General features: G+C 45.4%; 1 protein-coding gene across 1 annotated transcript; it reads left to right on the top strand.

The window, feature by feature from the left end:
* Window positions 1-1555: 1555 nt before the first annotated feature.
* On the top strand, window positions 1556-3434 carry ghsra (growth hormone secretagogue receptor a; the record flags this gene model as incomplete). The annotated part of the gene is made up of 2 exons (XM_083633065.1): window positions 1556-2390; window positions 3121-3434. The coding sequence occupies 2 exons, from the start codon at window positions 1556-1558 to the stop codon at window positions 3432-3434; spliced, it is 1149 nt and encodes a 382-aa protein (XP_083489191.1).
* Between the last annotated feature and the right edge of the window lie 20902 nt (window positions 3435-24336).

Below are 24336 nucleotides of genomic sequence, written 5' to 3'. Positions count from 1 at the left end.
GGTGCACTTCTGAGATTTAAGCTCAAAGATTTGACATCTGATCTGGCAAAACTGTTAAAGGCCTGCCTTCTTTTTATATAGTTAACCCCTAATCTTTGAATGTTCTTTGAATAATAATAATAATAATAATAATAATAATAATAATAATAATAATAATAATAATAATAATAACACCAATCAGCATTGACAGGTCATGAACGTCTCAAGGCAGTTTGCAGGACAGTTTCGGTCTAGGCCACTCTGCAAACTCGAAATCCCCCAACTCAGTTGTTTCTCCAAGTGCAAAAGACCTGATGGTAAACTTCTGCATTAACCCCTAACAATCACTACACTAACATCACCTGTAGATGGTGTTGCAGCACTGGTCTCATTAGACCCCCACACCACCCACCACCTGCATCACCAGCACTTTCACTTTACCTGGAGGCTATGTGCTGTTGTCCCCGCTGGGAGACTGCATGCATTGGCTGGACATGCGCCGCACATCTGGGAGAGGACGAGAGACAGATCGAGTTTGTTTTTCATTCTCAACTACTGTCTTGTTCACCAACTGAAATCCCATTGACATGACTGTTTTGACAATGCGGCGTTACTGCGTGGTGCTTGTGACCTTTATAAAGCTGTTTCCATGTCATCACACAGTGCTTGTTTTTACCTTGGTGTTTGTTTACCCGTCTGTGTTTGGCTGAGTTGGAGCCCCAGCAGTGTGCCCTATCCGAACAGATGCTGCTCACCGCGGCTGTTGCATCACTACGATCCTGGCTCTGACTCACCATCACATGCTGCGATACAACTCGTCTCCCGTTACTATCTTCTCTGCATTTTTTGTTTTGTCTGACGCGCAAAAGCAGCGGCGCGCGCTGCTGGTGATGGGAACACTTTGGGACGCTGCGCATGGAGGATTCTAACGGGGTTTTTCTTCAAAGCACTCAACTGCTGCTGGCTCACACAAGCAGAGAGGGTGCGGGATATACTTTGTCTTTGAGTTTGATAGGTTTTCCTCTTGGACTGTACTTTAATATAGACAATAGGTGTGTGTGCTTTGTTTATCCTGCTGCATTTGCTTTAATTGGAATACACCTCCGCATGCATACATTTCGGCTGACTATTTGCAGATATCCATCATGTAGCCTAATTTGTTTTGTTTCATACGCCTACTCTTCTTTTTGACAAGTGCTTTTAGCACCTACACTGTGTTTCCACTTCAGATGAGGTGGACCATTTGGACAGTGTGCTAAAATAACCTGATGACGTTCTTGTTGGAGTCTGGAGAATAATCTGCTGGAGAAGCTCGGACGTCCTTTCAAAGCTCGGAATTGTGATTTCTACTTTATTTCTCCTTCACAGTGACCCGAGGTTACACAAGATTGTTTGCAGAGCGCACAAAGCTCCGACCTTTACGCACGGCTAGGCAACCTTACCATCAGCTCCCCGATTCAAAGTAGTGGTGATGGGAGGAAAGGACAGCGTCAAGGGGCTTGAGGAGTCCCAGACCCGGGGTGTCTTTAACAGCCAGGGCCAGCCGTGGCCCCGTGAATGACCGTGCGGCGACAGCATGCCCTCTTGGCCCAATGGCTCGGAGTGCCACTCCTATAACTGCAGCGGGGACGAGACCGATAACGCCACATGGTACAGTGACCTTGTGCCTCCTCTCAACTACTACTCAATCCCTCTTCTCACCTTCATCACCGTCGCGTGCACGCTGCTGTTTCTGGTTGGGGTGGTCGGTAACGTCATGACCATCCTGGTGGTCAGCAAGTACCGGGACATGCGCACCACCACCAACCTGTACCTGTGCAGCATGGCGGTGTCTGACCTGCTCATCTTCCTCTGCATGCCGCCCGACCTCTACCGCATGTGGCGGTACCGGCCCTGGCGCTTCGGGGACGCGCTCTGCAAGCTCTTTCAGTTCGTGTCCGAGTCGTGCACGTACTCCACCATCCTGAGCATCACCGCGCTGTCAGTGGAGCGCTACCTGGCCATCTGCTTCCCGCTGCGGGCCAAGGCGCTGGTGACCAAGAGGCGGGTGCGCGCCCTCATCCTTCTACTCTGGGCGGTGTCTCTACTGAGCGCCGGACCCGTGTTTGTCATGGTGGGAGTGGAGGAGGACTACATGGGACCGCCACACAATTCTAGTTCGGAGTTGAACGAGTCTGGCATCTTCCTGGAGGACACCCGGGAGTGTAAGATGACGCACTACGCCGTGGAGTCGGGTCTGATGGGGGCCATGGTGTGGTTGAGCTCCGTTTTCTTCTTCGTACCAGTGTTCTGTCTGACGGTGCTCTACAGCCTCATAGGCCGTCGTCTGTGGCAGAGACACAGGGAGACAAACAACGGCTCCCGCGTGGCGCACCGGGACAAGAGCAACAGGCAGACTATCAAGATGTTGGGTAAGGTATTCACATTCCTCCTGAAACGTTCGCACATAAATTATTGTCAAAACTGCTTATTTGCACTGGAAAATTCCATGTGGTTAGTTTGTGTTCATTCAATTACGCACACTTTATCAGAATCAGAATCAGAAAGACTTTAATGATCCCCGGGGGGAAATTGGGAACAGCCAATCGCACAGCCAATCATCTGTATGATTTCAACATGTAAATAAATTGCCTTCCTTTTTTATTTTTTAATCAGATTTCAACATAGATTATATTGAATTTGACAGAAAATCACCAGCCCTTACATCCATATACAGTACTGAACATTTTAACATAAGCATATATAGCCTACTCTACTTTATCAAGTGCTGACAAGGGCTCTTATTAAGTTATTTGGACCTCCAGTCTTAAGCACCTTCCCCCTGCCAGAAAAGAGCCATGCAATTCAGTAGTGTTGATGAATATGCTTGGAAATTCATTGGCCTACTGATGAAATAAATCAACAAAGCTGCACATTCCAAACCAGCAGGTTTTGATTGCTCATCAGGGAGGTATAGACATGTGAGTATCAAACCCCTAGGAGTAGAACAAGTTTTGGATTAAGACTCAAATACAGGTGAAGGAAGGTATCCAGGAATGGTTTTACTGGCAGGAATAGTTCTCAGTTAACGCTCCATTGCTCCTCCTCATCTTTCACCTCTCTGCATCCTCCACCTCCTCTCCTCCTCCTCTCTCTCTGCAGTGGTGGTGGTGCTGGCCTTCGTGCTGTGCTGGCTGCCGTTCCACGTGGGTCGCTACCTGCAGTTCCGCTCCCTGGACGCTCCGTCCCCGCTGCTGTCGCTGCTGTCTGAGTACTGCAGCCAGGTGTCGGTGGTGCTCTTCTACCTGAGTGCTGCCATCAACCCCATCCTCTACAACACCATGTCATGGAAGTACCGGGGCGCAGCGGCACGTCTCTTCGGTCTGACTGACAGCCAGCCGCCCCGGGGACGCACCGCCAGCACCATGAAGGGAGAAGGCTCGCCTGGCTGGACGGAGTCCACAGTCAGCATCTAAACACCTGACTGTCTGGATGATAGAGTCTCAATTAGAAACCCCATTTGTGTCATGGAAGCTCAAATGTTGGGAACAATGCCCCACCAGCCATTATTTTCTGTCAGTGGTATTCAGGCTGATAGACTGCTGCCAGATGTGAGCACTTGCCTTGGACTGCGTGGAACAGAGGATGAAAAGAGTGTGAGCCACAAAAGCTGCAAGTCTCTATTGAGTTTTCAGACTGAACACCAAAACATTCCTCGGCCATTTTTTTGTTGTTGGATTATTTCAGCAAGTGCCATTCATACAGCACATTCAGAAGCATCTGAACAGCACGTTCAATGGTATGCAGGTGTATAACTCATTCAAATGTGAACAAAACACGCAACACACGCACGCACGCACACACACACACACACACACACACACACACACACAAGCGAGCACACACACACACACACACACACACACACACCCATATACAAAACACAACCACATACACTTGCACACACATTACAATTGCCTTACATTATATAAATAATTTTCTGGATGACAAAGAAAGCACTGTAGAATTTGTGGCACTGTTCTGTACTCCATTAAAGAGGGTCAGAGGTGCTGTGTGTGTGTGTGTGTGTGTGTGTGTGTGTGTGTGTGTGTGTGTGTGTGTGTGTGTGTGTGTGTGTGTGTGTGTGTGTGTGTGTGTGAGAGAGAGAGAGAGAGAGAGAGAGGGACCGAGCATGTGTGGGCAGACCGTTCTCACTCTGAACTCATACTAGAGCCCCGCTTTGGTAAATGCCTTTTGCGTTTGAGGTAACGCACCCCGGATCCTTGTGCGTTTTATGGAACGCACCACGGGCAGACTGTTAAAAAGCACTCCGCACCTGTGGGTTCAGGCAAAGGTCAAGTCCGCCATCGGCCTCATCATCCAGAACGAGTTGGGAAGAGGGGACCCTCTCTCTCCCTGGTTTTGGGTTAAGGGCTTGGGCTTGGGGCTTGAAGACCCCGGGAGTCCACGGTCTTCAACCATGGGGTCAAAGACTAACCCTAAGCCCACCACCATAATCCAGACCCTAACCCTAAGACCACCTACCCAATGACTAACCATAAGACCACCCATCTAAATCTAAAGCCTAAACCTAAAGACCACCTACTACCCAATGCTTAAACCCAACCCGTGGAGTCCCCCCCCCCCCCCCCACGGGTGGTATTACCGTCCCCTGGGTGGTACTACCGTACTTCCCAACTCGTTCTGGACAATGCGAGCCTGACAGCGTACTTGACCTTTGCCTGAACCCACAGGTGCAGAGTGGTGCCTTCCATAAAATGCACAAAGCTCCGGGGCGCGTTACCTCAAACACAATAGGCATGTGACAAAGCGGGGCTCTGGAGCTCAGAGTGAGAATGTTGGTGTGTGAGGTGTCATGTTTTTTTGGTGTGATTTATGTTGCCAATGTATTGACCTCTACTTCATGTGTCTCTAAGCTATGTTAAACAGAGAGTTGGAGACAGAGAATAATTATGTCCCTGATTCGTATTGACTATTGTTCTCATGCTGATCTGCTGCAAACTGGGCCAGTGGAACTGGAATGAATACAATTGGCATTCCTGTTCAAATCAACATTCATTTACATGTAGACATTTACAGCATTTGCTTTAAACATTTCTAAGACAGACATATATATATATTTGCACAGTAATACATGTTCTTCATACCTCTGTTGGCGACAGCCGTGGCCAGAGGCATTATGTTTTCGGGTCGTCCGTCCGTCCGTAGTATGTATGTCCGTCCAATGAGTGTTAACGCGATATCTCAGGAACACCTTGGGGGAATTTCTTAAAATTTGGCTCAAACATCCACTTGGACTCAAGGATGAACTTGATTAGATTTTGGTGGTCAAAGTTCAAGGTCACTGTGACCTCACGTCTGTCCGTTCCATCAAGGAAGGGGGCGTGGCTTGGTAAAAGGGGCCATAGCTAGCAATAGGAAGATCGTAGAGAGTTGGGATTCGAGGGGTGGGTTGGGGGTGTGGCTAGGGGGTATGGGTGGTGGGAGGGAGGCGTGATCAGTAAGGGGCATGGCTAGGGAAAATGGGCCATAGCTAGGGATAGGACTGTTGTAGAGAGGTGGGGTTTGATGAGTGTTTAGGGGGAGTGGCTAGAGGGATGTGGGTGGTTTAGGCCTTTAGGGTACGGGTAGGGGTAGGACCATTTTCCACGTTGAAAATTATTAGCCATGTTGTTATGGTACCCCCAAACATTGCCAAAAGTGCCATAAGGCTGAATGGCCACACCACTGCGCTAAGTATTTGTGCTTGTATGAGTCACTCTGGACAGACATGGATGTAGACTGCGACTTGTTGATGGAGGCATACAACTGCAAGGTGGTTATTTCTAGTTTACTTAATGAATGAAATAATGAACATCAAGTGAGTAACAGCTGTATGCCCTAGGGCTGGGTGATAATTCTATCATTTGTCGTCTTTCAGTGGTATCATATGACAATCATTTGATTAGTAAACGTGAGTTTGCCTATGAACCATATTGTGATATACATTGCTATCGAGAATGCCCCTCATGATTATCGTGATATTGATTTCAACCATATCGCCCAGCCCCAGTAAACCCTTTGTTCTGCTCTCTCTTCTCCCTTCCCTCCCCCTGTTCTCTCCCCTCTCTCACCCCCTTCTCTCATCTCTCTCTCTCCCTTCTCCAACCCACATTCACTCCCTCCTACCCCCCTCTCTCTAATATAAGATTGTTCAATCCTCTTTATTGATAGTGCTTAGCTTTCTCTCTGTAAAGCCCTCTGAGACATGCTTGTGAATTAGGGCTATGCAAATCAACTTGACTTGACATCATTCAACCAGTAGACCTCAAGAGAAATAGCCTGAAAATTGAGGGAAATAGGTTAATCGTTAGTCACAGTTCACCATTCTACACATACACATGAGGGGACTTTGAGTAGGGATCACTTCATTTTTAGTGCAGGCACTCCCCCAAAATGTTGAAAACCACTCATTTACTCTACACAATCCAGTAGTATCAATTTGGTGCATAAGACTTGGAAAGCTGACATGTTTACACAGACAATATTTGAGCAATCTTTCAGGTGGCAGTTGTGATACATACAGCACCTATCTGAGACTAACGGCCGGTTCACACACACGCCTACGCCTATGCCTACGCCTATGCCTACACCTATGCCTACGCATATAGGCATTGCTTCATGCACGCCTGGCGCCTATTTTCGTTCACACAGGACGCCACGCTCTGCGCTACGCTGAACACATGAGCAGTGGTTTTTTTACACTTTTCAGATCTGATTTATAGCATGGGTGAGTCCTCTTTTTTATTGTAATGTGCAAGTGAGGATGTCTGTCTATTTCTTGGCCCTTCCCTCGGGTAATCATGTGACTATGAGTCATCAACACCATGAGTGATATATGCATTGAGACAGGGGGGGTATATATACATCTGATAGAAAAGACGTTAATAGAGGAACACATGAAGGACAGCTTTCCTACTATGCACTCGTTAATTCGCGCTCCACCCTCCCTTTTGGGCAAACTCGGTAGAAAATATGGCCCAAGTCCACCAGAAACAACAGCCAGCTTGACAGTTCAGCGCGCCTAGAGCTGAAAAATAGAACAGACGCCTAAACGATAAATGCAGCGCAGCGTAGGCACAGCGCAAGCGTGGCTTCAGCACAGCGTGGCAGCGGTATGTGTGAACGCTCTCGTCTGTTAACAAGGACGCCTAAATTTTAGGCATTGCTTAGGCGTTGCTTTAAGCGTCGCTCTAGGCGTGTGTGTGAACCCGGCGTAATAACTGTCTGAACCAGTGCTGATTTTCATATACATGATCAACATGGCATCAGCCTCAGGTGTACCAAAGTCAGTTACAATGACACAACACACAGGGGCCTTTTAAAGTTATTTGGGAGAAGCATGTTCTAATCAGTGGAACCACTCTGGGGTGGGGGGGGGGGGGGTGAAGCCCAAATTTGTAACTACCGGTAAGTGGAAAGTTTGGAAAAGTGAATAAATGATCTTTCCTCTTTCACACTCTATCACACCTCCATAAAAGTACAGTACAGGAACAGTCATCCTGCAACATCAGCTGCCCTGGGGATCCACTGTCACCCCAGACATTCTTGTTCCCCACGTCTCAACACTGACAATTGCAAACGGGCAAGATTAGATTCAGGATACACTATGTGCTAAGTGCTGCTTACATTTTCACACCACATTTACAAATTAAAGAAAGACAATCTATGGGTTCCCAGATAAGCCGTTTTTGTGGGTGACTATCCATGATAGTCACCACTCTCCACTCTATGGAGGGTATGTGCACTAAAATAAATGAAATGTCTTTTTAAAGTGACACATCACTTTAAATTGCAATGGCCCAAACCATGACAAAACTTCACAATAACGCTGTATATGAAACCATAAAAAATGTCATTTTTTTTGACAGAGGCTAAAATTAAAATGGATGAGAGATTCCTGAACTATCTATTAATGATGGTGTCATGCTTGCCTTAACCTGTACATAGATGCTTTGCAATGCAACACACTGGTTTCAGCAGTCCAAATCACTGTAACCACTGCAGCAGCCTCCGCCAATTTGCACTGGACTACAAACATGGCCTCACAGCTCTGAAGAATGTATCTCTGTTATTGAATATTTCTGACTGTACATACTGATGTCATATTTATTAAGGATGTATACCAAGTAGAATACAGACTAAATATGGATTCTTATTTACTTTTTTGGAAGGTCTGTGAATAACTTCTGTTGGATAATGTATCTGTCTGTTAATGATGATGACGTCTTGTAAAAGTAAAAAGAAAGAAAAAAAACTGGGGAAAAACTCACTTGCTCTGTCTTTTTGTAATTAAAGAAATCATCCACTCTTCATGCAAACAGGCACACAGTTGACAATCAAGTAAGAATACAGTAATAATTGATTGCATTTATATAGTGCTTTTCTAAGTCAAAACACTTCACATATCATGGGGGGGTCTCAACTCATCCACCACCGATGTGTAGCACCCACCTGGGTGATTCACAGCAGCCAGTTTGCACCAGAATTCTCACCACACATCGAGTATATAGTAGAGGACTGAAGGTGCCAATTAGATATCAAGCATGGGCGGAGTTAATGGGGGGTCAGGGGGGCCTGGCCCCCGAGTAGTAAAAAAAAAAAGGAAAAAAAAGCTCAAAATTGTAAATCTCCAACTGGCTAAATTATCATAAAAAGTTTATCCACTTTGACAAGTGTCACAGGTATCTCTTTGCTAAAGCTGTGACGGGGGGGGGGGGTCTGACAGGGCCTTGCTGCAGCCTTCCCCTCCCTCTAGAATGCCCTCCCCAGTCACATCTGACAGGCCAAAACTCATTGTCTTCCATACCCAGGTCATCGTTTCAAAAAAGCCTTCAAACCCCACCTTTTCGCTTTTGACCTATAATCTTTCTCTCTCTCTCTCTCTCTCTCTCTCTCTCTCTCTCTCTCTCTCTCTCTCTCTCTCTCTCTCTCTCTCTCTCTCTCTCTCTATTTTAATATTTTCTCTCTTTATTAAAGTTGTTTTATCCTGATTTTGTAAAGTGTCTTTGAGCACGGTCAAACGCAACAATGAACAGTGAAGCACTATATAATATACAGTAATAAATGTACATTGCATGTAAATGTAGTGTACATCATTACATTACTAAACATACAATAATGACAGCCAGGTCTCAGCAAGCTTTATAGTCCTGGGCCCAGTTGCACACAGCACCTTAGGTTAAGATTTCCCTTAGAGTCAGAGTTAAGGTGTCCATAAAATAGAATCTGCTGCAAAAAAACACCCTTAGATCTTGTGCTTATGTTTTCCTTAAAATGTTTAACCTTATGGAGAAGATTTAAGGGTGTTTTGTGCAGCCGATTCTATTTTATGGACACCTTAACTCTGACCCTAAAGCCGTTTTCACACATGCGCTTTTTACCGGTAAATGACCGGAAAGCTGTCTAATGCTTTCATGTGTGAAAGTTGTTTTCCGGTATAAGCGGACACCAGTTCCTAGGTTGTCATAGGAGCGGTATGGCTGCTTCATGTGTGGGCGTGCTCCCCCCCCCCCCCTCTGCTCTGGCCAGAGTCCTTCAGTCCAGCCCGACAGGGACACAGACAGTGAAAATGGCAGCGGCTGTTTTGCAAGCCGCCCAACGCTTGTGGAGAAAGCAAATGCACGAAGCGAAATGTGGAAGTATTTTGCTTACGTTGCTGACAGCGAAGGCAAGCCCAGACACATCAAACGAAGCCAGTCTGTAAAAAGTGCTTCAACGCGACGCAGGTGAACGGATAAACATCGAACCAGCCAGGCTATTTCTCTCCGACAGGGATCCCTACTTCTTCAAGGATTTCAGTTCAAAGACTGGTTAGCGAATGTGAAGGATACAACATACATGCCCTCTTAAGTTAAACGAGTGTGATTTATTGTGTGACAAGCGAACTTATTTCACCATCGGAGTTTTGCCGACCCCCAAAATAAGGAGGATTCCCCATCCAAGTGCACACGTCACTCCCCACCCGCTCTGCAGTGCCGCCCCGCCCCCCAACATACAGGCTATTTGACGACTATATTCACACATGCGAGCGCTCAGGTGTGAAGGGAAATTCTGGGAAATGGCCAATATTGATTTACAGGTAATTTTCCTGTACGCATGTGTGAAAACGGCTTAAGGGAAATCTGTGTGCTTGGTGCAAATGGGCCCTGGTGCAGAGTCCACAGGCAGCATACACCTAGGCACAGTCAATCAGTCACACACCACAAGCAATCAGCATTCACCCAAGCTGGCATGCATCAGACTCCCATCAGCAGTCAATCAGTCACTCAATCAGGCATGCAGATTGAGTGAGACACACAATGCAGAGGATCACAGTTCAGGGAATAAACTAACATAATATATGACCCCCAGAGTCATATACATAGAGGTAGAAACACACATGACGTGAACCCTAACTGGTCAGGGTGGCCTGAAACAATATACATACAGACACACATCACATCCCCATCAGGCCTGTTATCTTCTCTGCATGTGACCCGGCTGTACCCATAGACAATATTGCTCTTGAGGGCTGTTACACTGGTCAGACAGTAGATCCTAATCCTAGCACAGAAGACCAGCAGTATGTTCTTTAACTTCTCTCATCTCAGCTGGTGCCACCCCTGCTGCGTCTGCAAAGCACAGCGCTGCTCTGATCATCTCAGACGGTGTAAAAAAAGCAGCAGGCGAGACAGAGAGAGAACGTGAGAAAGTGAGTTGAATGGATCATAAAAGGAAGGAAGGAAGTGAATCAGGACTGAAAGACGGGACGGTATTTCATGAAAGATGGAGAGTAGGCGGGTGATAAGTGAGGACAAGAAGTTTAAAAAAAGCCAGATACGGGGAGAGAGGGCTCGTTTTTCTTAGTGTGTAATGATGAATATGGACAATAAAGCAAAGAGAGATGACAGGCTCAATGAATGAGTCATACATTATAAGAGAGGTTATCTAGATGTGGGCTGAGTGGAGAAATTATCACCAGAGAAGGAGGAGGGTGGAAGGAGAGCAAACAGGAGAAAGATAAGTGGCTTTTAAACATGAAGTCTGGATCATGTCTGGCTAGCCAGAACAGGATATTTTCCGGTTTTACCTTTTTAAACATGAGGGGTCTTTGTTTAGAAACAACTGGATATGAGCCGTTTTTTCTGCCAGTGGGCGGGGGAGGGGGGGGGTGCGGTAGCATGTATCGATAACAAGAAATGTGATAGGAAACAGCTTTAGCAAATCTTTAACCAAACTCCATTCATAAACATGCCGTTTTAACAGAGGGTCCATTCCAACAATTCAGGCAATACGAGGGGTGGCATTGTGCCAAAAATGAGCGCAGTCAAAATAGCAAAATAGTGGTCGCACCGTCGTCAATCACTGTGGGTGATTTATTTTACAAGTGGCATTCAAGTCATATCTAACTAGTTTTAAATTTATTTCTCCCCACAAAAGTTAAGCTAGGCCTATGTCTCGATATAGGCTGTCAGTCAGTCAGCTCCTCTCCTCTCTCCGCAGTGTGGACGCTCACAGTCACACAACACTGCCTGCCTCAAATGGCTGCCTCACACAATAGACTTGGCTGCATCCAACTCGAGAAAACGTTAACGACACATCTGGAGACTTTTTCTGACATGGGAATGATGGGACTATTACCAGCAAGCAGCAGTAAAATCAGGCAATGACGATAGCTGGGTAAGTCCCGCTAGCATCGATGCTAAGTTAGCAAAGTAGCCTACAGCAAGAGCGCAGCTGAAGCTAATTAATATGGACGTTAACATCCATATAATGTATAGCCATGTGTTTGCACGATGACATCATGTATTGGCGATGTCAAAGGGTGGCGATTGACGATCTGACTGAGGTCAAGATCGCGCAAATCTAGTAGGCTATCATCTCTCTTGTTGCATTTTTAAACTGGCAGATGGGGGATTGAACTTTTAGTTGTTTACTCATCTATATTGGCTCTCTTCCAAATAATCCAGCCACGTAACTAACGCTACGTCCATTCATGAAAATAATGATGGGACATTAATGGTTTGTAAAGTGCCACCACGCGCCCACTCACACATAACAGCGAGATGATCTGGATCATGACCTGCCAGAGTTAAACAGCAGGCGCTTTTGCGCTAATGCGGATCCTACACCGGGGACCGAGATGAATATGATAAGGACTCGCGGGAGTGCGCGTAGGCCGGCTAATTGTTGTTTAACATGCAGGCCAACCGGCTAGGAGCGGGTCATAATACAGATTCCACTGCATGTTAAGAAGTGGCTATAGAGAACAAGGCTAGGTTGGAACCTAGCATACGGCCAGCGCGATAAAGCGTTCACGAGCATCAGCACTCAAATCGCCACGCAAATTGGACTGGACAAAGCCAGATATAGGGCCCGCTTGCGCTGGTCAAAAATATGAGGAGGTTATTTGAGGGATTGAGGATGAGTTCACTACTAGGTTCACATTACCTTCACAACAGCTTGCCTTGAATTGAGGTTACTTTGGATTCAACAAGTTGCTGGTCTGGAACTGTCCCACAGGGATCTTGGTCCACGCGTACTCCATACCATCCAACACTGCAGATTTGGTGGCGGCACATTCATGCCTCATCCCAGAGGTGCTCTATTGTTTCATTCTCAATCCATACAGTTGTTTCTCATTTCATTCGGCCACTTTGCTGCAGTACTGCTGCACTGTCATGGCAGCAGTGAGGTACTGCTGCACTGCCATGGCAGCAGTGAGGTACTGCTGCACTGTCATGACAGCAATAGAGAGCCCCAGGAACGAGTCCGGAAATCATGGATGCTAACAGCCCTGGTTCTTCACAGTTTTCGCCTATGGGAGTTTTGAATGGGTTTTTGGTGCAATGCTTCTAATAATCTCTCTGGGCAACGCTGGCTTAATCAAACGTGAACCAGTGTTTAGTAACATCATCTTCACACACGAGGACCACTTTTATGAGTTTTGAAGCTTTTATGTGCCCTTAAAAGGGTGGCTAGCTAGCAAACGGCTAAATGAGACTACACTTTTGAGTCGATGGAGATATATACGTCAATAACGTAACCACTTCAAAGGATGAACACGGAAATTCTCTTTCCCTCACCTGGTTCAGCCCCGTTCTAACCTCACGTCACCAGGCTCTTCTCGGCGAGAAAGAGCCTGGCTCCCGCCCACAATTGATTTTGTCACCCTACTGGTTCCTGCCTAGAGCCCGCCCTAGACCGGATGGCAGCGTTTCTAGCTCGTCAACTTTCACGTTAACTTGACAATTTGACCCAAGTATCAGAATCCTCTTTCACCGTTTTGACCGGTGTGTCAGGCGGTGGTGGCGGAGATGCCATATTGCATGAACGTTTTGTTTTATGTAACGCTAGCTTTGTTTTGATCAGACTCTAGTTTAGGTAACATCACCGCGTCAAGCTAACGGCAACAAAGACGTTGTTAGGCGCATTGCCATCCGGTGTTAATTCTGGGTCCGGGGTTTACGCCCCCATGACAAAAAGCGGGGTGGAAGGTGCCCAGACTAGCCCCGTTCAGCCCGGGGTAATCAGTGCACACATCCAACAACAGTCCAGGTTGAGTGCTGACGTGACGTGGAAGCCTATGCGACAGTGTGTAGTTCTGGATTAGTTTAGCTCGAGCTTTTTACTTCTAGGGCTCGCATTTACGCTACAAAACTCATGAAAGTGGTCCTCATGTGTGAAGAGTATCCCGCTGAACCTTGGTTCGCGTTTGATTAAACTTGCGTTGCCCACAGACATTATTTGAAGCATCGCGCCAAAAACCCATTCAAAAATCCCATAGACAGAAACAGTGAAGAACCAGGAAGTTCAGGACTTCCGCATTCAGCCTACAAAAATACGTCATCCCTGGGGCTCTCTATGAGGTACTGCTCCACTGCCATGGCAGCAGTGAGGTACTGCTGCACTGTCATGGCAGCATTGAGGTGGCTGGGGGGCTTTTGTAAAGAACAAAGAAAGAACAAAGAAAACATTTAAATAACAAAAGTCCCTACATAAGGTCCTGCAGCAGTACCTTGGAATCCCAGCAGTAAAGTGGCCAGACTAAATGAGTAACACATGTAAGTGGCCCCATACTGTATATCCTGCAAGTTTTAGCTCCACCTGATTCAACGGAGGATGTCTGGCCATTAATTGAATCAGCTGTGCAAGAGTAGAGTTGTATCTAAAACATGCAGGACGAGGTTTATTTATTTAGCCTTTATTTTACCGGATTCAAGATTTCCAGGGGAGACCTGACCAAGAAATGGCAGAGAAACAGGAGCACATGTCTGGCATAAAAGTGGGGATACATTGTTTCAACTGATTTAGGAGAGTAAAAGCTGGAGCTGGAGATTTGACTAGAACCAGAACCAGGGTGCAAAATAATGCATGAATAAAACACCTTTTCACCCCCCCAAAAAACAAAAAAAAACAATGCACACACCGATTCTTCTGGGTTGAAAAAAGCTGCTCTCGGGTTGAGATCTGGACTGAATCTTGAGGTGATACTGAATGATAGCCTGATATTCAGACTGCATCGTCAATTCATAAACTCATTTCCTTAGAAGAGCCAAATTCACAACTGTGGAGTGGGCATGGCTTTGGGCCAGGCTAGAATGATCCTGCTGGAAGGATCCATTTAAAAAGTTAAGACTTTAACACTCTTCAGGCACATGTTCAAATGATGCTGCATGGGACAAAGGTATATTTTCCCCAAATTACAAATCATCCACTTCAATGGTCATCAGGTTGTATATTCTGAGATGCCCTTCTGCACAACACTCTTGTGTGTAGTCTTGTAACAGCTTCTACAACATATACAACAAATGTACTCGCACCATAAAATAGTCAAGGGTAACACAAAAAAGACTAATTTTCCCCTGTGGTGCTTGGTGCGCTGTGGGCTGAGAAGATGTGCATGGGGGTGAAGTCTGTGGCTGAACAGACCCAGTCAGGTGTGGTGCAGCATGGGGGTGAAGGCTGCCTGATTGCAGGAGCTGATGTGAACATGCCACATAATTAACAATGATGTTCTTTCATTAAATATTGTCAAATTTCAATTGCAGTGCTGGTTGTCATTTCAGTAAGTGGGTTTCCTGTTCCTGGTGCCTATTTCAAGATGAGCTAACTTGTTTCAAGTAAAACAGCATAATCATACTCCACTAGTATTAAGTAATCTATGCTTAAATTAGTGATTTATGTCCTTGTTCCTTGACCTTCATTTTTGCAGTGTGCTAAAATTAAGAATGAAAAGAAAGAATTATTAAGAATTATTTGCTGATATTCAGTGTATTTCACTTACTACTGTGCTGTAGAAACTTTGATAGCAAGTAATGTGATCTAACAACAAGCATTTTGTACTTATTTCTAACCTTCAGACACTTATCAGAGCCGACTTATTTCAAGACTGGAACAAACTTATTTTAAGATTTCTTGTCAAGTAAAATTAACTAGCTGCATGGACAGAAAATTTCACTAGTATTAAGTAATTTCTGCTCAAATTCTCTCTCTTTTTTCTTGTATTTTGAGTGACCTTTTTTGCAGTGAGGCCACTTTGTCGACTGTATTTTCCACTGCTCCCAGGTGATAAACAGGCTTCACAGACCATGTCCCTCCTCCGAACCGGGTTTCGCACCAAACTGTCGTAAGAATTACCTTACTTACTAAATAACCAACACTATTTGCTTAGAAGAATCCATGATTTATTACTTAACATGCGCATGGAAGTATTCACTACATCCCCTGTGATATTGTAGCAGTCATACTTCCTGTTACAAGGGTGTCGACTGTATTTAATCCCCAAGAGGGAGGAGGTGGAGACTATATTAACATACAAAGGAGGAGTTTACTAAACCACTCCTTCTAGTTCAATTTTGGGTATCTTACTACACAAGCAAAACACTAATGAGTGTTTCAAACTTCCATGATTGGAATTTGGAAACCCTCATTACTGTTTTGCTTGCACCTGTGTTTATTCTGCCTTTTCGACACAAAATGGCCCCCGCGAAAAGGGTCTTTTGTTTTAGATGTCCGCAATACACATTAAAGGGCAGCAGGGGGAGATCCTCTTATGGTTCTCAAATTCATTTGATATTATACCCAAGTAAATAAACCAAATTAATTAGGCAAATAATTCACAGCCAATAGAACAATTAATCATAATCATCCAACAATAATAATATAATAATTCAATTAAAGAGAAAATTGGAAACTGGCTCTAACACTGGGTGAATAGACCCAGTGAGGTGCGCTGCGGGCTGAGAAGATGTGCATGGGGATGAAGGCTGTGGGCGAACAGACCCAGTCAGGTGCGGTTCAGCCAGCGTTCCCCGTAGTTGCCCTCAGGGACAGCAGGCGTTAATAGTCTCTCTGTGATTCCCTGTGAGCAGCTATCTAGCTAAACACTATCACAAGGCCACTGGAGAGTAAATCTATACACTGACGCAGCACGCTTGACACACACCCACGGTTTACATCCTTGAAACCTTGTGTTAACAGAGTGAAGTAAATCAGAAGAACACCCTTAACACGGAGTGTCTACATCATCTAGTGTCCATATAATTACATTCTCAGTATAAACATTTAGAGTGGTCCCCCTTCTTACTACTGTTTTGAACCATAATTCTTTTGATTGTTGCTTTTAATCTGAATATTGTAATATTGTTGCTCCCAGTCGGCTGCCATGCCAAAGAACTGAACTTTGTTACACTAGTCAGGTTCCTAATGTTCTGATTTCAACCTTCGTTCAAAATTTTTGGAGAGTTTGTAAACTATACATTTTTGGAAAGCTTAGAGTGTGACGAAACCCAAAACCAATGTTGCCATTTTTTTCAAAGTCTCTATGGTTGCCATCTTGGCCTTTCAAAATGGCGACCACCGAAATTAAACGCCTGCACTGGAAACCCCTATATGGCCCAGCAATGTTATTTCCTATAATCTTTTATGACTGAAATGTCATCTATAGGCCTAGTGGATGAAATTAAACGTGGTTTCTAAAAGTTGCATCTTGAGCAATTTGAGTAATTAGCATAATGAGCTAATTAATCGTCAAATCGCAAAATTTTTGCTTCAAGTTAACCTAGAAAGGCGATCTAAGAGTCCAAGTCCATGTTTGTCATGTCCAGAAATGCATCTACTGTATTATCATAGTGCAGACATGCAACATTTCCTAATTTGCATGATTTGCATAAGGTATGTAAAAATTAGGTCACAATTAGGAAATGGCTAGATCTTTCACTTTTACTCATCTTAGAATGATGATCTTTCTTTGATATTGGGTCACCATATACTGATACGCTTGGACAAGACTGCCACGGTGGCGTATATCAATCGCCAGGGCGGTGTCCGGTCGAAGGCCTTGAACGAACTAGCGACGGACATCCACGAGTGGGCTCGTGTTCACCTGCTATCCCTGTCGGCGGCCCACATTCGGGGCCACCTCAACCTGGGCACAGCCTTGTTGTCGCGGGGCAACCTGCACAACTCGGAATGGGTTCAATCGGAATGGTGGAACAAATTTGGGCCAAGTTCGGTCGAGCCGGCGTCGATCTCTTCGCATCGCGGCACGCACACCATTGCCCCCAGTGGTTTTCTGTCCTCGGGGACGACCCACCGTTGGGCCACTGCCGCACGTCTGGCCGGGGGAGGCCCTCTACGCGTTCCCCCCAATCCCCCTGATCCCACAGGTGCTAGCCAGGGTGAGGCAGCAGGGCCTGCAGCTCATTCTGGTAGCCCCACATTGGCCGTCGCAGATCTGGTTCACGGACCTGATTGCTCTGGTGCAGGAGGCTCCTTGGCTGTTGCCACGTCGAGTGGACCTACTGTCGCAGGCAGGCGGGGAGATTCTGCACCCTTCCCCACACAAGTGGAAGTTGGCAGCTTGGTTCCTGAAGGGGAACGGTTGTTAGCCCAGGGCCTACCGATGAACGTGGTACAGACCATACAGAGCGCTAGAGCTAGCTCCACTCGTGCACAGTATACTCACAAGTGGCAGTCCTTCGCGCGCTGGTGTGCGGAAAAGGACCTGGATCCAGTGTATTATGGCATACAGTGCATTCTCTGCTTCCTCCAAGGCCTGTATGAAGCGGGCCAGTCGCCACAGTCCCTCAAAGTATACCGTAAATTCCGGACTATAAGACGCACCGGTCTATAAGCCGCGGGACCAAAATTGACTATTTTTTTCTTCTATAAGCCGCACCGGTCTATAAGCCGCGGGTGTTTTGATGTTTAATTACCATATGAAAGGGTTCGTGCACAGAGAGGAATGTCGGGAAAGCGATGGCTGTTTGGGGAAGCTCCCATTTATTAACATTTCAACAAAACAAAACAAAAGTCAGGTCACTAATCCCCAGACAAAATCACACAACAATAGGCTATATGTGCAGCAAACCTGTAACCAGAGAAGTCAAGTCACTAATCCTCGTCTTCCTCTTCTTCCTGCGTACTGAAACCACCAAAGTCCTCATCTTCAGTGTCGGAAACGAACAGGTTCAGGGTGGCTTCGTCAACCACTCTCCTCTCTCCTTCATTGTCACTCAAAACCAACGAACTCCTCTTCATCACTGTCGGCATCGAACAGCCTCTGAAGCCTCTGACGGCCCTCAGCGCCAGCTGTGGCGGCGTCATTCTCTTCATCCCGCAGCAGTCCAGCGTTTTGGAACCCGTTGGTGATTGTGGATGTTTTCACACTCCTATAATATTCCGTGCTGAGACAGTTCCTCCTGCTGCACCGTCCAACGCCTCACCATTGACTCATCGATGCCCAGGTTACGCGCGGCTGCTCTGTTTCCCTCTTTTAATGCGAGATTGACTGCTTTCAACTTGAAAGCTGCCTCGTGTGAATTTCTGCGTACCTTCCCCATGGTAAGTGAGAGTGTTGCTTCTACTGCTCGTTCTCATGCTGTCGAGAACGAGCAAAGCTTTTTTTTGGTGAAAGAATCCTCCAGGGCGCTTCTTGTTAACAGTCCGAGTGAGTGGCAGGTCGAACGTCAAAGGCACTTCATCCATATTTATGATCTGCTCCGGTTCGATGGAATATTCCTTGATCTTCCTTTGTGTGAATTCGCCGAAGTTTGTGATTTTCTCCTGGTAGTCGGGGGAGGGAGTTGATGGCCGAGTGGCCGTTTGCTTACCGTAATTACCATATGTAAGTGGTCACGCACAGAGGGGATTGTCGGGATGGCTGTTTGAGGAAGCTCCCATTTACCGTATTACCGTAACATTTCAACAAAACAACATAACACAACACCACCGTTGTTTATTTTTACAGTGCACACAGTGTCCGCGGTGTGGTGAAAAGAGGGCAAGAGAGGAAATTAAAACAGAAGTGGATTTATAGTTAGAAAGAGTGCTAAAAAAGAGAGATTTTATTTGTATTTTTTTTTTTTTTTCTGAAAAAATCCATAGATAAGACGCACCGTTATATAAGCCGCAGGGGCCAAAAAACGGGAAAAAAGCCGCGGCTTATAGTCCGGAATTTACGGTACTTGGCCGCAATCTCTGCCTGCCACATGGAGATTGAGGGCAAGACAGTGGGAAGCCTGTCTTTGGTTTCTCGCTTTATGAAGGGCGCAAGCTTCGCTCCCATACGAGGAGCGTCTTCCCTAAATGGGACTTGGTTACGGTGTTGGAGGGTCTCTCGTGCCCTCCCTTCGAACCGATTGACACAATCAGTCTGAAACACCTTTCGCTGAAGACGGCATTGCTGCTAGCTTTGTCTTCCGGCAAGAGTTGGTGACTTGATTGCCCTGTCGATGCAACAGTCATGCATGGTGTTCTCTGATGATGAGCGCAGGGTCACGCTTCGCCCCAACCCCGCTTACCAGCCCAAGAACATTAGGGCCGGGTTCAGGTCTATGACCATAGATCTGGTAGCGTTTAACCCTCCTTACTCGGATCCAATGGAGGAGAGGAGACTCCAGGCGCTTTGCCCCGTACGGGCGCTTCTAGCCTATGTGAATATGACGCGCACATTGCGCACTTCTAACCAGCTCTTGGTATGCCATGGAGCTCAGGCTTTAGGTAAGCCTCTGTCCAAGGAGCGCTTGTCGCATTGGATAGTTGAGGCCACTAACCTACTCTGCCGTTGGGAAGATTCCACCGGAGGGCATTAAAGCTCACTCTATGCGGGGTGTTGCTTCATCTTGGGCGCGATTGCGCGGTGTATCGGTAGAGGACATGTGTGCTGCGGCATCATGGTCAACCCACGACACCTTCGTGAGGTATTATAGCTTGGACGTGGTAGGCACAACGTTCGCTCACACCGTCTTATCTTCTTCCCGTGCGCTATGCCATGACGGCCCTTTTTCGTCCGAAGGTCGCACCGCGGTGCTTCGTTGCAGCAAGGACGGTTGTAGGTAGCATTAGTGAGAGCTCGAGCTGAAGCGAAGTAAAACGTAGGGGTTGTGCAACAACCCAGGTTTTACGAGTGAAAGCGAGAGCTCTCACTATCCAGCCTTGCTGTCCGGGTATATACTTGGCTCAATGTTGAATGCTTGGAGTGGGGTTCCCTGTCTGGCAGGCCGCTACAAAATGGCTGACGGTCGCATCCAATCACAGACAGGGTTCGGCCAGGTGATGCCTTCAGGAGCGGCTGCGGTGTTCCACGTCACCGTCACGTCACCTGGGTGGTTCGAAAGGTTAACTTTTATGGAATAAAAGGTAAGAGCATTGTACGTGCGTGCTAAAGTACAGAAGCTTTCAGATGACTCCAGAGTAACGGAGGAACAACAGAAATGCTTGGCTAGGTTTGTGTGTGCTGCCTACTGCCCAAAAGGAACCACTGATGTACTACCAGCTCCTGAGTCCAACATTGAAATGGTGAGATGCCGCTGCAAAGGAGATTGTTCAACACAAAGATGCTCCTGTAGGAAGAGAAACTTACAATGCACTGACCTTTGCCTTTGCAGTACACAATGTGAGAACGATGAGGACTCAAGATCTGAAAACCGGGATTCAGATGGCAGTGATGCTGAAGATCTTGAATTAGATGGGTTTTTAACTAACAGAAGTTAGTTATAATTGCAAATGATGAATTTCAATATGCCTTGACGTACAGAGATCTTTGTTACAATCCATTTGTTATGGATGCTTGAATTCAAATTATAAATATATTTACTTTATATTATATCCAATTGATTTTCCTTCCCTTTTTCCTTAAAGTGTTTTGAACATTTGTCATTTTTTAAATCCAAAATGGAATTGACTAAAGCCAAAATATAGATGTCCATTTCAGCCTAATCATATAATTTATGCTAATTATGCTAATGAACAAATGTTCTAAACTAAATCTAGTTATGGCAAGACATTAATTTCTAGACATCAAAACATAGACTTAGACTCTAAGATAATCGTTCTAAGTTGCCCAAAACAGAAGATTTCCGGATTGTTACCTTTTTTTAACCAAATTTATATTATGCTAATTAGGAAAGGTTGCATGACTGCACTATGGTAATAGATGAATTCCTGCACATAACAAACATGGAGTTAGACTCTTAGATCATCTTTCTAAGTTAACTGGAAGCAAAGTTATAGCCATTTTCCAGTTTTCGGCAATTAATTGGTTCATTATGCGAATTACTCAAATTTCTCAACATGCAACTCTTAGCAACCAAGTCCAATTTCATCCACTAGGCCTATAGATGACATTCCATTCATAAAAGCTCATAGGAAACTACATTGCTGGGTCATATAGGGATTTCCAGTGCAGGTGTTTAATTTTGGTGGTCGCCATTTTGAAAGGCCAAGATGGCGACCATAGTGACTTTGAAAAAAATGGCAACATTGGTTTTGGGTTTCGTCACACTCTAAGCTTTCCAAAAATGTATAGTTTACAAACTCTCCAAAAATTTTGAACGAAAATACATAAGGACCTGGACTACACCTTAAGGAACATTGCTTTAGAGCACACATGGGCAAAATGCGGCCCGCGGGCGCCCCCTGTGCCGCCCACGATGGAATTGCAACAACAACAACAACAACAACAAAAAAGTACAGTGCACCTGAGCCCTGTACTACGAAACTAGTTTAACAGATCCGCGATAAGTCCCTTTGATCTGGTTTGACTGAACAGGATCAAAGCTATCTAGTTAACTGATACTACGACGCTGGTTTTTTACTAGGTAAGTGGACCTGGGATCTGCCTGTGCACGCGCACGTTTTTCGCTCGTGCACAGGCGCGCGTCCACGCGAAAGAGGTGCGGTAGCCAATCACATTATGAACAGCTGAGTTTATCCACGCCCACACCCATTTCCACACCCATTTCCTCGTTCAATGAAGCGCAGTGCATGATCAGAGTTTTAGCGGATATTTAATTTATCCACGATTTAATGTCAGAATGAAAATCCGCGTTGGATAGTCTGCTGAAGGGCTGTCTAAGGCAGCAGCTTGTATTCACATCAGTCATTTGATTTACTTTGATCAGCGATTGATACAGCTGCATTGATACAGGCAGCAGCAACACATGTAAATGTGTAATCTCAGTCTATACATTTCCACAATCTGTAAGCCTATTTAGACCATAGATTTAGAAACGCATGCTCAATGAATAATGATCTCTATCACTCATGTGTGTGGTTGCACTGATCGAATAATTCATATATAAAATAGCCTAGTATAAAGCCTAATAGCCTACTATAAAAGAGAAAACTGCTGAACTGAATTGAGACGATGCGGATTTTCTGGCATGTAGGAGAATATCACCCTCACTCCATTTGAGGGTCCATTCATGATATGCGCCGCGGTGATTAATAGTGATCATATTTCTCCACGCATCGTTGAGCTGTTAAGACATAAAGTGGTAAGTAGGCTTAATTTAATTATGTAGCCTACAGAGCCACAAATGTTTTTCTTGTTATATTCTCAGTTGACTGCAATCTATTTTTCATATGGCGATCTTATATGAACGGTGAGTGACTCCAGAGAGCCGATTATATGGGTCTGTCATGGATTTTGATCTTATCCTCTGAAGCTAACCTGGTCGCGACCAGGTTAGCTTTGCAGCGTCAGTTGCCATGGTGATTGAAAGTTAACTTGCTTTGTAGTACGGCTAAACCAGGTTTAAACTCAAACTTACTCGGATAAGGCATTAAACTAGCTTCGTAGTACAGGCTACAGAACGCAACATGCAAGATACCCGCTGAATAAGTGTCCAAATGTTCATGTGATTCTGGCCAATACTCCACTTCTGTTACATCATTTCAGTCTGGAATATGGAATATCTTTCAATAATCTTTATGACTAAAAGTAATCTCATGTGTAAGAAATTACTGTTCTACATTGAGTACAAGTAGAAATTTAAATAATTAACTTGTTGGTTTTGGATTTATTTAGCTTCAAGGGTGCATTTTTGTTCTTGTGTGACCCTCAACACAGGCTTTGAGAATCTCGGGCCACTTAGCTGACCAGTACAACCAGGGCCGTAACCAGGGTTCCGAAATAGGGGAGATCCAGCAAGGGGAGGCGCATTCGGTGGCGCCCACAAGGGCGGCGCCGAAAAAAATTTGAGGGTTTTTTCCCCCCTTTTTTAGCCATATTTAGAGTAATATATCATTTTAAATCAACATTAGGATTATACTGTTGTGATGTCATTATTCAGTATATTCTCTTTCATCTTTCATGTCACCACCTGCTCAGCTCTCCTGTCAACATAATTGTAACTAACAAACACAAACTGTTTTAGCCAAATTCATATCAAAATGACACCTACAAACACAGGTACACAACCCAAGCCGTACACAACACACAAAGTCATCATCAATAATAAAAAAAACATACAGAGGGACATTTATTTATTCCTGATAGGAACGATTGAAAAATAAAATATATTATGTTGTTTTTAACTTTACACCACCTCTTTTTGTTACTTATTGGGTCATGAAATTGAAACCATGCATATAGCCACCTGCATACCTGACTTCGGGAGCTTGGCAATTGGCATCATGCATGATTAGCCAGTAGCATCCCAACGTGTCACACAGGTAACATTACTTAAGAGACAGACTAGACACTTACTTTCTTGGTTGTTGCTAAAAAATCTGTCAGTGTCACTCACTGTCTGTCGTTCACTCGCTCACTGTCTCGCAGCTCGCTCACCTTCAATTATCTCGCCAGGCAGACAGACAGTCATCACTCACCACCATGCTGCTGCTCTCTCGGAATCAAGTTACCGCGGACGCGGCGTCAGATGACTTCCTGCCTGACCTGCCTTTCATTTCAAAATAAAAGTGATCCCGTGTTTTTCATGCTTTTCCATGCAGATTGTTTTATAAAAAAAAAAAAAAAAAAAAAAAAAAAAATTCCCCTCTGAAATATTAGGGGAGGTCCGGACCTCCCCGTCCTCATAGCTAGTTACG

This window comes from Poromitra crassiceps, assembly GCF_964638095.1.
Source record: "Poromitra crassiceps genome assembly, chromosome: 3".
In the NCBI taxonomy this organism is placed as follows: domain Eukaryota; kingdom Metazoa; phylum Chordata; class Actinopteri; order Beryciformes; family Melamphaidae; genus Poromitra; species Poromitra crassiceps.
The sequence above is the reverse complement of the archived record's forward strand: the minus strand, read 5'-3'. Positions and strand labels throughout refer to the sequence as shown.